We start from the raw sequence: 13876 nt of genomic DNA, 5'->3' as shown, positions 1-13876 counted from the left end.
CCAGCGCCACGGCCGCATCGCCTTTCGATCGCCGTTGCGCGAAGGCCGGTCTTGCTCGCAGGGAGGCCGCCTAACGCGGCCGCCGTTCGTTTCCGTCCTCGACTCAGCCCACGGCCCCAAAACCAGCTCGGGGGCTGCATTCCCCCCACCCCAGCTCATCGCACAAACCCACCGCCGCCCACGTGCAAGAAAGCCAACCCAGTCCGTCTTTGCGAGTTATTTATTTATGAAGTGTGAGGTAACGAAGAAAGTGCTAAATCCGACCACAGCGTTACTCTCGCGTTTCCGAGCGGGTCAGCCGGGAGCCAGGCGGGTCGAGGCAGGGCTGACGCTGCCCGTGCCGGCGCGGCGAGCGACGCTCGGCCACCTCGGCCCCCCGCCCGCGTCGCACCCGAGCCCCCGCGAGCCTGCTGGCGACGGATGCTCAGGAGGAGGAGAAGGGGGGGGGGGGTGAGACGAGGAGGAGAAGGGGGGGGGTGAGATGAGGACCCCCCCCCCCCGTTATTGCAAGTAGACAGCACAAAGAGCTGCAAGCCAGGTGCCCCGGGGGCCAGCAGGAACCAGCCCCTTCCTGATCCCCCTAAAGTGCAGCAGGGTCGACCCTTCCCCTCACAGCAGGAAACCACCCCTCCCCTCACCCCCCCCAAGTTTATTTAAAAAAAAAAAAAGCAAACTCTTTACCAATACTTCTCAAAAAGTGGTACAAAAATACAGTATAAAAACACAGCCTCCAGGACAAGACTCAGTTACAGCAGCAGTTTCTAGCACACAAAAACCCAAGACGAGCTACGGCGCAAAGTGTAAGAGTGAGGTAAAGCCCGGCCCGAGCAGACCTGGGGCGGCCAGCGCGGGGGGGGGCCGTTCGCTCAGGCGAGGGGCCGCTTCCCCTCCACCACCGTTCCCGCAGGGAGCCAGCCAGGGCTGCACCCCGCCGAGCAGCACGCGCTCGAGACGTCGTGGGGGAGACGGACACCCGGGTGCAGCTCCCGGGGACGCCGCTGGCACGGCGGCCGGTGGCAGGCTCGGGAGAGCAGAGCCGAGCCCAAGAGTTGCAGCAGTCACTTAGGAAGTTCCATCACGGGGCAGGGGAAAAAAAATCTTGCAACACCCAGTGCCGACGAGCCAGCCCACGGCGAGGCGAAGCCCCGCTTCGGGGAGCCCCCGGTCCCCCCGCCGGGAGGGAGCTGTCCCGGCAGGCCAGCCGGGTCATGTGCGACGGCCGTGGCACGCACCCTGAGCCCTGCTCCGACCAAAAATGTGCAAATCGAGAGGGGGGCCGGGGCGCTTAGTGCCCCTGGAGGTGAGCAATCCTTCTGAGCAGCTGGCTCTGCCGCAGCTGCAGCTGCCGTTTCTCGGCCGCCATCCTCCGCTCGGCGCCGATGAGCGACTGCAGGTACTCGGAGGATTTGCTCAGGATCACCACTTTGGGCGTCTTGGGGCAGCTGGCGAGCCCGGGCACCTGGTCCCGCAAGGCGAGGAAGCGCGAGCGGAGGTCGTTGCGCCGCTTGCGCTCCAAGTAGTTGTGGTTTTTCCTCTTGGCCACGTCCTCGCTGTCCGAGCCGGGGCCGCTGCCGGTTTTCGGCAAGTCGGGCTCAGGCAGGGCGCTCTCCAGGGCTGGCTCGTCCTCGGAGCTCGCCGGCTCGGTCTTTGCCTCCTGCTCGGCCGGCTCGGCCTGGGGGCAGGCGTCCGGCGGCGAGCGGGCGGCGTAGTTGTGCTGCTGCTGGTGGATGGAGATGTGGAAGCGTTTCATGCAGGGGTCCAAGGGGTCGGCTCGCAGCGTGATGGTGACCGGCTTCCTCAGGCCGAGCGACTGTCTCTTCTCCACGGTCACCACGTCGATCTCTTCACCCTCTGCTCGGAACAGGCACAGCAAAAACAGCCGTCACTCGCCAGCCCCTCGCCTCGGCCCGCTGTGCCTCCCCGCAGCCCCCTCGGGACGCCCAGGCCCTCGCCCGCTGCCTTCCCGGGAAAGGCAGCTCATGCACTGCCTCGCTGCCGAAGCGGCGTCTGCAAGAAGGGACTGGGCGATTTAAACACTCCCCAGCATCACCTAACACAGGCCACGGGAAGGCGATTTCTTTCCTTCCACTTTCACACACCTGGAGCCCGGAAAGCAAGATTGGGGATTTACATGTCTCCCTTCAGCACTGCAGGCAACACTCATTGAGGACAGAGAATCAACAGGCAAGAAGCTCCCAGGCCCGCAACCCCCTCGACGCCCCAGCCCTCGCCCGAGGAGGGGCGAGATCCCCGGGGCCTGCGACACAGTTTAACGCTAAAGCTCCTGCCCTGCCGGGCGCTGTCATGGCCCATTGGGATTGTAAATGAGGGCGCCGCGGGCAGAGCTGCCCTTTGTTCCCGCTGCTCCGCTTCCCCCTCCAGTGACTTGTTACTTCTCACAAGGGAGTTATAAATCCCCTTTGCTCTGCCCCAGCGCTCCCCACGGAGCGGGGACCTTCCAGGGACACGGGGGACGGAGAGGGGTCCCTGGAAAAGGCGTATTGCCACTGGGTTCAGTGAACCTCAAAGGCCTCCCCGACGCCCCCCACGTTCCTCTCCCAAGTTCGGCCCCCGCACAGTCGGGGAGGCTGTCGGAGCTGTGAACAACGCGACTCGGGCACAGCTCCTGCGAGCGCAGCCGTGGCCAGACCCAAACCAGCTCGCTGGCCAGCCCGGCTTGCCCCGACCCGGTGAAGCCCGGGGGCACCAAGCCCAGAGCCCGGGGATGGCAGGAGGACCTCGCTCCAGACGTGCCAAGGGCTCGCACTCACTTTCGGAAAGTGCTTCCACCTCCCTTCTCAGAGTTCGGGGAAAACCACAAAGTGGTTCAGCACCCCCTCACCTCCCCCCCCCCCAAAAGCCATGCAGTCCCCGAGAGGCTACAACTGCCACCAGAGCCTCCTGGTAGAGACTTGTCCCTCCAGGGACGGAGCCAAACTGTGGCCGCAGCGGGAGGAAGGGGGCTCCTGGGACATGTCCGCCTTTTGCCACCCCGATGCCCCCACCTGGGGCGACTGGTTTGGGAAGGGGCCAAAGACTGCACCACATGCTGCATCCAGCCTGCCTCCCGCGGGGGGCACAGCCACACTCATCGGTGTCACAACTCCACCGTTCTCAGCCGCGCATCTGCAGGTCTGTGCACAGACATACAGACAGACCCCCCCCCCAACGGCAGCCGCTCATTAATAAAAATCGGTCAGCGAGGCCCCGCCCCCCGGAAAGCCTCCCATTGGCTGCCCCGCGGGGCTGGAATGTTACCGTAGCCGTCCCGCTCGGCTCCCATTGGCCCGGGCGCCCGTCAGTCAGCGAGGCCCCCCTCTCATTGTTTGCAATCTGTTGCTTTTTGTTCTGGGCCCACGTGGCGCGGGCCGGACCGGCACCGGGTGCCCCGCGGCCCTCCCGCCTCCCCCCCCCGCGTGGCATTAAAGCCTCTTAGCGCCCGCGACCTGCTTACTATCCCCCGCGCTCCTAATGTAATTAAATCCCCGTCCCGCGGCTCGGCCCCGGCCTGAGTCACCGGGAGCAGGTTACTGTCATCAACTCACGGCAATCAGCTTTATTAACGAGGTCAACGTAAGGCGGCTCTGCGCTCACTGCACGATTGTGTCAGCATTTCTCCGGCAAGCCCGGGCGGCCGAGTCAGGCCGGAGTCACGCGTGAGCGTGGAAACCGGACCCACGTCTGCCCCCAGCGGCTCTCCCCGGCAGAGCCTTGCGAGCAAGGGCTGCAGACACGAACCCCTCACCGCAGCGACTGACGTCTGATCAGAGCCGGGGCGAGCTAACCTGCGCCAGGCGATAGCTGCTGGGCAGCAACGTCTTGCCCTCAGCTCCTGGTTTTGAGTGGGCGAGAGCCAGATACTCCGCGCCCGCTTCCCCGACGCATCCCGGCCCCGCAGGGGGAAGTGCCCCGGGGAAGGTCCCAGATGTATGCGGCTGACTGGGGACGTCCCTCTCCACCCCGCTGAGCTACAGCCTCAGGCCGCCGTTTCCCCCGAGGGGCTGTTCCGGCGCGGGTGCTGCGCTGCCCGGGGCGGCCCCGGGGGAAGCCAGCGAGGCTGCGCCGGGAGCCGGGCGCGCTGCAGCCCGGCCGCGGCCGAAGAACTTCCCACGCCGAGCTGCGAACTTGGCCCTCGCCCACCCGCGGGACGCGGCGGTCCGGCCCGGGCGAGACCGACAGGAGCCGGGATTCCCCGAGCAGAAAGCCCACGGGAAGGAGAGCGGGTAACTTCCCTTTGTTCTGGGTGCCGGGACGGGGGCCGGCTCGGAGCGGCGACAAAGGCGCTGCCCGGCGGGCAGGCTCCCGGCCCGGCACACGCGGGCCGCCCGCGGCCAGCCGGCCCCGCACGGCAGCGCCGGACCTTGATCCCTTACCGGAGTCGCTTTGGCCCTCGGATCCCGAGGATGCTGGGATCTTACTCTCGGCCAGGGGGCAAAGGAAGACGGCGGCAGGATCCACGCATTCGCTCACCGAGCTGTTGAACCCAAAGTCCTGGGCGAAGGAGGGCTTGTGGGGGTTCACCCTCTGCGTGCCCGTGGAAAGTTTCTCCGTCATCGCTTTCTCCAGTCTCTCCCGGGCCGAAAAGCCGCTCCACATGCAGTCCTTGAGGATAAAAGCGCTCAGGTTCCCAAAGATCTCCCCCGTGTCTATGAGATACTCCGGCTCTTCCCCGGCCAGGCAGTAGCGGGAGAGCCAGTTCGACCTCTCCTCCGCACCGGAGCACCAGGCTCTCTCCCCCGGGGGGCCCAGGGGCGAGAGGGGCGGCGTGGGCACCAGCTCGAACTTCTTCCAGATGTCCTCGCTGGGAGCCGTGGAGCGGTCGGAGTCCTCCTCCGCCTCGTGGTCGTAGAAGTAGTGCTGGTACGAGTCAAACTCCATCTCTGCATGGGGGAGCGGGAAGGGGAGCAGAGCCTGGGGGCAGCAAAGGAGAGTTGGGGGGTCAGAAGCAAAAGGAAGGGGACACCCCCATGTCCTCTCCAGGAAAGGGACCCCTCCCCAGCCACCAAGGGACCCCCAGCACCCACCTTCCCCGGCGCTGCGGGTCGCGGCGGCACCAGCCACCGAGCCGGGACCGCGGGCGCATTGTTTCCCCCGCTCTTATAGCCTGTCTGCGGGGCTCAGCCCCGCCCCGCGCCCCTCTTCGGCCAATCGCTGCGCCTAGATCTGCATAGAGGGCGGGACCTAGCTTCCCCCCGCCCCCTGGCCGGCGGAGCACGGCTCGGCAGCCCCGGCTCGGCTCGGCTCGGCTCGGCTCAGCCTTGCAGCGGCCGGGGGGCTGCAAACGGGGCCGCCCGAGCCCAGTGTCTCAGGCACACACCCGCCTGCTGCGGGGCCGCCACAGCCCGGACCCGCTGACCTGTGGCTGTGCCTCAGTTTCCCCATATGCATGGTGGAGGGGGCTCAGGAGAGCCCCGGGTGCGCTCGAGCTAGGGCAGCAGGGCAGTCAGAGCAGGCTTGGAGCTGGGCTTCGAGCACGGTAATGCACAAAGCAGCCCCTGGCCCCCATGCCACAGCATGGCAGAGCTGCCCCTTGCAAACCCTCAGCACCTCCTTGGGTGCCGCACAGCCAGCCCTGCACCCAGAGGCTGCAAACGTCACTGCTTTGCTTATGTGGCCGGGCTCTTTCATTCATTCTTTGCCCTCAAGGGCCAGCAGGCCCCTGGGAAAGCATCCAGGTCACCTCTGTCACCGCTGAGCCTGCTCACAACTTGCTGCGGGCACCATATCCTTCCTAGGCTGTGGGCACAGCAGACATGCAGCGGCATGGGTAAGATGCCCTGCTGCAGACATTCATGGTTCTTGGGGTGAACAGCTTATTTGGTTATCAAATTCCTCCCTTTAATATGATGCTGGAGTTTGCAAATTCCCAACCAAATTGCCTGAGAGGGGCGTGAGAATGGCACATAAAGAGATTTCATAGGAAATAAAAAACACAAGGTACAGCCCAACCAAGCCTCAAGCCCAGCCTCTCCCACGCACCCCGTCACCCCGCGTTGCGTGGCCCACCCCCCACGAAGGAGCTCCTGTCCCTCCGGGATGCTTGTGTTTCCACCAAAGAGAGATTCCTCCCGGGAGCAGGTCAGTGCCTGCCCGGGGGTGGCCGGGGGCGTGGGGGACCCTCGCTCGCCCAAGAGCACCTCGCCTGCCCTGGGCTAGTCGCAGCTGCCAGCACCTTGGGCTGGGGGCCAGGGCTCTGAGCAGGGTGGTTTTGCCTGGATCCCGGCCCAGGGCCAGGCGCAGAGCAGGGCTGGGGCAGAAGCGGGGCATGCTAGCTGCCGGCCTGTGTCCCGGGGGCACAGGAAGGTGAGCGCGCAGTGCACCTTGGCAGGGCAGGGCAGGATGGGCCCTGGGCCAGCGGCGCTGGCAGCAGCACGGTTCGGTGGTTCTGCCCTGCCACGGCCTCCCCAGAGAGGCGCCCCGCAGCCCCCAAGGCCTCGCAGGCTCGCCGGCCCGGGAGCTTCGCCCCACCAAAGCCCATCAGCTCCGGGCTGGCAAGACGGGACTAAAAGAACTGCTGCCGGCGTAACACCACAGGCAGCACGAGCCACAAAACCAGCACTGGGGGAACCGGACCGCTTTGGTCTCACGGTGGGCCGGAGGCGGCAAGGAGACAAATGAAGGCTGATCCAGGCCTTGGGAAGAGAGAAGGGCTCCCGCCGGCCATCGTCCAGCACGGCGCCGCACGACTGGGCACGGGGGCTGAACAGCCCCGTTTTGGTGCCTTGGGGGGGCTCCAGAGCTCCCCGCTGCCTCCCGGTCACTGGGAAGCGGCAGGACCGCAGCGCATGGGCCGTTCCCATGCACCGCTCCCACCACCAGCACCTCGCCCGCATGGGGTAATTACTACTACCACATACCTGTTTCCCTGTACAGAGCCCAGCACATCAGATCTAGCCGTGCAACATGACACAGTTGTCCTCAGGGGACCCGAGCGAGCCCAGCAGGGATGCTGCATCTCTCCATCGCCAAGGTCCTGCTAGGAAGAGCCATAAACATTGTGAAAACACAGGAAGGTTTCACCTTTCACACGAGCAGCTCTCGGGACTGTTTTCTCATGCTGTTGCAAAGTCCACCTCGGGACGAGCAAACGCATTTCCAGTAGCTTGCACTAACCCATTGCCCCATTTGCCTTCCTCGCTTCAGCCCCCTCGCAGGAAGCACCTGGAGCAAAACCTCCGGGACGCGGCCACGACCGCAGCTCTGTCAGACGTGTCCTGGGCGCGGGCTGGCATGAGCTGCAAACAGCTGCGCTCGCCACCAGCCCCAGCGGAGAGCAGCAAGAGCCGCAGCCTGTGTCCAGAGATACGGGGCCAAGGGGAGGAAGGTGCCGCGCTCCTCCTCCTCAGCAACTGTGCTGTGGCTCTGCACAGCGCCGGGCGCACCGAGCCCTGGCTCCCCTGGGCGCTTGCACGGACAAGTTGAACCACGGCAGCAGCCAGGCTAGGCTGAGTTTAAGGTGCTGGTTTCTCCCAGTCTCTCCCCAAAATATAAGTAACAGCAAGTGAGTCCATGCTCTGCCAGCGTCATGGCCAGGCACCAGCCCCCTGCTCACATGGCACCAAACCGAGGTTAAGGACTTCCCGCACCTCCGAAACATCCTCCATCATCACGCAGGAGAGCGGAGACCCAAGGGGGCTGCGGGAACCAACTGCCTGAGCCCCAGCACTGAGAGCCCCCGGGAGCTGACACAGGACCACAGCGCTCGTGTGTCCGTGCACACGCGCTGACCCCACGCCTGGCCGGACCCCGCGCCAACAGCCCTCACGAAGGTGCGATGTTGCTTCCAAGCCCTTCCCAAGGGAGCTGCCACCGCGCTGCACCCCGGCGCTGTCAGCGGTACGCTGCCCGTCCCCAGCCTGCAGCACCGGCAGCAGCGGCAAGGGCTGCGCTGCCGAGGGGGAGCCCAGCGGGCGCCCCACCTGGATGCAGCGCCAGCCCTTCGGCCCCGACTGGGGAGAGACCAGCCCTGGCTCAGCAACCAGCACGGCCCAGCACGGCCCAGCCTTGCCCAGCACAACCCAGCGTGGTCCAACACAGCCCAGCATGGGCCAAAGTAGCCCAGTACAGCCCAGCACAGCCCAGCATCCTTCATCCTTGCTCAGCACAGACCAGCATGGTCCAGCACAGCCTAGCATGGCCCAGTCCAGCTAAGCACAGCCCAGCACAGCTAAGCATGGTCCAGCACAGCCCAGCATGGTCCAGCCTAGCCTAGCACAGCCCGGCATGGTCCAACACAGTCCATCCTTGCCCAGCACAGCCCAGCACAGACTGGCATGCTCCAGCACAGCCCAGCAACGTCCATCCTTGCTCAGCACAAACCAGCATGGTCCAGCACAGCCTAGCATGGCCCAGCCCAGCTAAGCACAGCCCTGCATGGTCCAACACAGCCTAACATGGTCCATCCTTGCCCAGCACTGCCCAGCACAGACCGGCATGGTCCAGCACAGACCGGCATGGTCCAGCACAGCCTAGCCCGGTCTAGCCTAGCCCAGTACAGCCCAGCAAGGTCCAGCACAGCCCAACATGGTCCTTCCTTGCCCAGCACTGCCCAGCACAGACCAGCATGGTCCAGCACAGCCCAGCAAGGTCCAGCCTAGCCCAGCACAGCCCAGCAAGGTCCAGCACAGTCCCGCACGGTCCCGCACGGTCCAGCCCGGCCCGGCCCGCCCGCTCGGCCGCCGCGGGCGCGGGGCGCCACCTGCTGGAGCTCGGGGCACCGGCCGCGCCGGAGCCCGCAGCGCCGAGCGCGGCCCGCGCCGGCCCCCCGGCCGGCCCCCCGGCGAGCTCCGCAGGACCCCTGCCCTGGCACGGACCCCCGACACCCCCTACACGGCCCCTGCACCGACCCGGGTGACACCGACCCCCCGGGTGTCCCCAGGCGCAGCACAGTGCCGGGCTCGTCTCCCTCCGCATCGGGGACCTGACCTCCGCGGAGCGGGTGGGGACACAGGGTAGAGCCCCCCGGCCAGGGGGACATCGCCGCCTCCCCATCAGCCCAGGCAGCCCCGAGCCAGGCTCAGCCGCGCTGGGGCCGGGTGTCGGAGGGGACGGCTGAGGAGGGCAGCGCTGCGCGGCGTGCCAGCCCGCATGAATGACCTCAGGGGACCACCGTGCCTCAGTTTCCCCACTGCCAAACCAGCAGACAGCGGGAGGGACACCAAGGAGCAGGGCCTTGCTGGCTGCTCTGCTGGGTGTGGACATTGGGCTGGCAGCTGTCCCCAAGGTCCTCGGGCATGTGGGGTGCCCCAAGAGCAGCCCCGGCCCTTTCCTTGCTCTTATGAGCTGCACCTACGGCCTCATGCATTTGGGTCAGCACAGCGGGAGGGTGCTGAGGCTGGCGGGAGGGTGCTGAGGCTGGCAGGAGGGAAGGGTGCTGAGGCTGGCTGAGGCTGGCAGGAGGGTGCTGAGGCTGGCAGGAGGGTGCTGGTCCTTGCTGGCGGGTGCTGGACCTGGCAGGAGGGCGCAGAGCCAGCGGGAGGGTGCTGGGATCCCAGCCCGGAGCAGACACACAGACAGTCTGGCAAAGCAGCTCTCGCCTGCCCAGCACTGCGATTTCTCAGCCACGAGAGGGAGAACCAGGGCAGAGCAGCCGCGCGCCGCCACCGTGGGGTCCCCGAAGGCTCCAGCACCCTGCACGCCCTGTGCAGGGCTGCGGGTGCCCCGTCCCCTCCCATGTCCCCCAGCTCGGGTCTCCGCATGGGTCAGCTCCAGTCCTGGAGCAGCAGCGAGGGTCCTGGGGGTGGAAGCACCTTCATGGTGTCCCCCGGTCCTAGGCAGCCACCGGCCACGGCAGCCCCTTGCTGGGCCCTGGGGTGGGCTCGGACCCTTGGCCCCATCTCAGCCAGACGTGGCCCCAGCGGACCAGCCATGGGGCTGAGGGCAGGCAGGGTTGTCCAAGCAGCCCTGAGCAGCCCCATCCTGCATGGATGTCTCCAGCCCAGCCAGGACGCCATGTGCACGTCCTCCAAGCCCCAGGGGATGCCCCACAGCAGGCTCCTTTCTGCCCCCCCCCCCCCCCCCCCCCCCGTGAATTGGAAAGCCCAGGCAAAGCCCTCTTGCTAGGAAACAAATCATCTTGTCAGCATTAAGGGCAGGGAAGGAGCTGCCTCGCGGTCTGCGGAGGGGCTGCTCCTGCCCTGGGGACTGCTGGCATCAGCAGGGGATGGAGGGGGTCCAGACAGGCACACGGCTGTCCCAGGATCAAGGGACTCCTCTCAAACAAGCCTCCAGGCTACCTGGCCCAGCCTGGCCGGCATCGTCCCCTGGGTAAACAGCTCCTACAGCCCTGTAGCTCTTGGCCATCTCCTCCCACGCTGGTGGCCTCAGGGACTTCGGAGGGTTTCCCAGGGCTTGCAGGAGAACCGCCCGGCTTCAAGGGGCACCGGATGCTTTGAAGGTGCTAAAGCATCACTGGAGAGGGGCTGGAGAGGCCGCGCTGGCCCCCACGCACCTTTCATCCCGGCCCCTCCAGGCGCTCGGCAAACACGAGCCAAGAGCCTCTCCTCGCCCGCAGCGCCCCGGCGAGTGTTTGCGCCGGCTGCACAAACAGTGGCCGGCCGAGCCCCGGCCCTGTGGCCCAGCCAAGGCCCGGGCTGCCGGGGCCACGACGCTGCGGGTGCCAGGGCGAGGGGCTGAGCCGCCAGCCAGGCCAGCACCTCTCTCCCTCCTCCCCTCCGGGCTCCCCAGTCTGTGCCCTGCTCCGTCCACCCACCAGCCAGGGTCCCCCGCGTCCCTGCAGCGCGGGGCACGGCTTTGCCAGCCGCTGGCCCGGCTCCGGCGTGTGATGCAGCGAGGTTTCCCGGGAGCCGCTGTGCCCTTTGGATTCGCGCGGACAGCGTGGCTGGACTTTGAAGCTCCAGCTCAAGAGCGCTTCCTTGCAATGGGCAGGCTCCCCCAGAGCCCAGGACCCCCCCAAATCGGGAGGATATAACCCCCCAGGACCCCTGGAAAAGAATCTCAGCCTTCACACACCCCCATCCTCACCTCCTGGCCCCGGACCAGCAGGGAGCTGAGCACAAGGGCTCCCTGCACCCGAGGGCCCTGCCTGGGTGCTGCTTTGTCCTGCAGAAACAGGGCTGGGATGCACCCCTGGGCAGGGGTCCGGAGTAGGGCAGGACCCTCAGCACGGCCCAGGTGCTGTCAGCCATCTCCACAAGTTGCACATGAGCCTTGCAGGTGCCTGGGGACATTTGAAGCTGGGACCTGCCTTGAGCAGGGCCAAGCGGAACGGGGTGGCCCCATCCTGCTGCAGCTCCAGCAGCACCCTGCAAACCTCCCTGCCGCCCACCGTGGGGGTCCCAGGTCCCCGAGGGGCGGCAGAGGCCATGAGCAAAGCCATGACGCCGGGCAGCATCTCCAGCCCCGCAGCCGGTCGCTGTCCGCTCTGCCGTGACCTCCCGGCGGGGGCCATTCCCACCTGCGCCACCAGCACGGCCCACGGGGGACCTGGGCCCAGCTGGGGCCCTCAGCCAGCTGGCCCCCGAGCAGGGAGCTGCCGCGGCTCCTCCGCACCCCCCGTCCTGCTCCCAGTCTTGCGACAGGCTCCCCGAGGGGCCCGCGGGAGGTTTCGGCAGCGCGGGGCTGGCTGGCGCGTGCCGCCGGTGCAACGCATCCCCTTTATCCCCGTGAAGCCATTGGGAAACAGCAGCAGGGGCTGGCCCGATCCCTTGCAAAACGCCTGCCTGACATGCCACGGGGCACGAGAACGTCTCTAAATAACGTGTCTGCGAGCGCAATCGCAGATCACGTCCGCCTCGAATCGCCCTGACCGATGACAGGAGATGCCGAGAGATGCTCAGCGCCTCCCCTGCAGCCGGGACCGGCCTCGCTGCACCGAACTGGAGCAGCCGGCACGGAGGCAGTGCCGGCTCAGAGCCCAGCTTGCTGGGGAGCCGGGCCAACGTCGCGCGTGGGGCCAAGCCCGCCGGCTGCTCTCGGCCCCTCCGGAGCGGCTCGGGGCCCTGCTCGCTGCCGTTTGCCCCACAGCCCTTTGCTCACCCTCCCTCTCCTCCCGCCGGCCCGGCCGGACAGGGCTGTCTGGTTTCAGATGTGTTCACGGCTGCTCAGCCCCTGCCCCGAGCTGTGCCGGATCCCCGATCCCGGAGCCGCACCGGAGCGCAGGCACCGCAGGCGGCTGGCGGGACAGCAGCGCCGTCACCCGGCAGAGCTGCCCGATCAGCCCTCGACACGGCACATCCCTCCCTGTCCGCGGGATCGGATTGGGGGCTGAACCGGGACCGCGGCGGTGGCGTTTGGGGTCCCAGCCTGCCGAGGGCCGCCCCCGAGCAGGAAGGTGTCTGGGGGCTGGGGGAGCACCGCTGTCCAGGGGTATTTGAGCTCCAGTCCTGCCTGTGCGACCACGGGTGGTGGGCTGGCTCCGAGCGCCCTGGGGCCACCACGGGCCCGGGAGTCCCGTGACCTGTGGGAGCTGCTCGGCTCCACGTCCGCGCCGGGGCCGACCTTTCAGAGGCTCCTTTACTGCTGCGACCTGCACCGTGAGGATCTCCTGCAGCATCTGCTTCGCAGGAAGGTATCGAATCCCCCACAGGAAATTGTGCAATACCAGACTCCAAGGAGAAAATCCTCCTAATCCAGAGGGAAGCCACAGTCTTCCTACTTCTACACCATATGCAAGGCAGGCTACGTCTAGGCTGCACCTATCTGCAGCCTTTCTGCCCAATCTCTGGCACAAAGGGCGGCTTATTGTTCACCTAAAGATCTCATTTGCCCAAGAGGCAGTTTCTTAGCACTTTGCTCAAGGACAAGGAATGCCAAAACCATGAGGAGCTGAAGAGCCCCTGAGACAAAGGGAGCGAGAGCAATAGCACTGGAATCCAAACACCATCGGGAGCTGACGATAAGATTACCTTGTCTCTCCGAGCCTTTTCCTCCCTGGCTGCTGTGCAAACCCTCCCTGCGCCCAACAAGAGAAGCCTTCACAGCAGCACTTTGCAGGGAGGGGCACTGCTGTCCGCACGCGTGTGCCGCAGAGGCAGGGGGCCTGACGCCGCGATCAGGCACACGGCGGTACCCAAGCCTGCGCTGCGGCGGTGGCCCAGGACTGCGGTTGGAGCAGTGACACAAACCTGCAGACAGGTCCCCCGTGGCGAGCGGCAGCCGGGCACGGGCACACGCTCCTCTGCGCCACCCCGGCGCAGGGGGCAGCGCAGCCTCCTGAAGCCGTGACCCCTTACACCGCTTGTGCTGCTCACGTGGACCCAGGGTCCCAACACCCAGCCCAAGTCACTGAGCTCGCTGGCACCTGGAACTCCCCTGGGGTGCAAAGAGACCTGCCCAACTCATTACACTAGTCTGCCAGCAAACATACCTGCAAGCCCATCCTCAATACAAGGCTCGTTTTCCCCAGCGGGTCTGCAAGACTTCCAGCTTGTAGTGGGGTGTCCAGTCTGGGGCCACCTAATCCCAGATCCACCCGAGCCGATGCAGCACCCAGGCTGGAGCAGCACCCAGGCCGGTACGGCGCCCGAGGTGGCTCTGTCTGCTGAACCAGCCGGGGGAGCAGAGCCGGCCCCCTGAGCCACCAGGGATGGTGCGGCATTGCCCACACCTCGCTCCTCTCTTGCCTCAAGAGGTTTTAGGTCACCAAACAGTTTGGAGCACCGGGACCTGCCTTGGATCAGGTCCCTTTCCAGGTGCCTCCCGGCCCTGGGTGACTCGCTGATGCACCTGGACGGGCAGGAAGCCCCGGGGTGACGCCAGCCCGGTGACACACAGCCGAACCGCTGCGGGAGCCCGCTCCAGCGTGCTGCACCAAGGACACAGAAACCATGAGTCAAAGACGACACCAACCCGGTGCTCCCGAAACCGGGGAGCGAGCAGAGCTGCCGCCGCGCTCCCGTGGCACCGCTCTGCGCCT

At 66.5% G+C, this 13876-nt stretch overlaps 1 protein-coding gene across 3 annotated transcripts; it reads right to left on the bottom strand.

Annotated features, from left to right (window-relative positions):
• Positions 1-205: 205 nt before the first annotated feature.
• MYCL (MYCL proto-oncogene, bHLH transcription factor) lies at positions 206-13613 on the bottom strand. Of its 3 annotated transcripts, none has more exons than XM_068917351.1 (4): positions 13328-13613; positions 6858-6976; positions 4374-4911; positions 206-1851 (listed from the first exon to the last, which is right to left on the bottom strand). In XM_068917351.1, exons 3-4 carry the CDS (start codon positions 4876-4878, stop codon positions 1286-1288), a joined length of 1071 nt encoding a protein of 356 aa, XP_068773452.1. In that variant the 5' UTR covers positions 4879-4911; positions 6858-6976; positions 13328-13613; the 3' UTR covers positions 206-1285. The 3 variants fall into 3 exon arrangements, with proteins under 3 accessions (XP_068773452.1, XP_068773453.1, XP_068773451.1); XM_068917352.1 differs by having other exon boundaries at positions 6858-6973; positions 13328-13446; XM_068917350.1 differs by lacking the exons at positions 6858-6976; positions 13328-13613 and adding an exon at positions 5025-5106.
• Positions 13614-13876: the final 263 nt, after the last annotated feature.

This window comes from Struthio camelus, chromosome 23 (genome assembly GCF_040807025.1).
Source record: "Struthio camelus isolate bStrCam1 chromosome 23, bStrCam1.hap1, whole genome shotgun sequence".
Classification (NCBI taxonomy): Eukaryota; Metazoa; Chordata; class Aves; order Struthioniformes; family Struthionidae; genus Struthio; species Struthio camelus.
Note: the sequence above shows the minus strand (reverse complement) of the source record. Positions and strands in the feature narration are given on the sequence as shown.

Excerpts from the sequence above, each read along its gene's own strand:
- MYCL (XM_068917351.1), bottom strand. The coding sequence starts at position 4,878 with ATGGAGTTTGACTCGTACCAGCACTACTTCTACGACCACGAGGCGGAG. Across the intron at positions 1,852-4,373 it reads CGAGGGCCAAAGCGACTCCG|AGGGTGAAGAGATCGACGTG; the intron begins GTAAGGGATCAA and ends TGTTCCGAGCAG.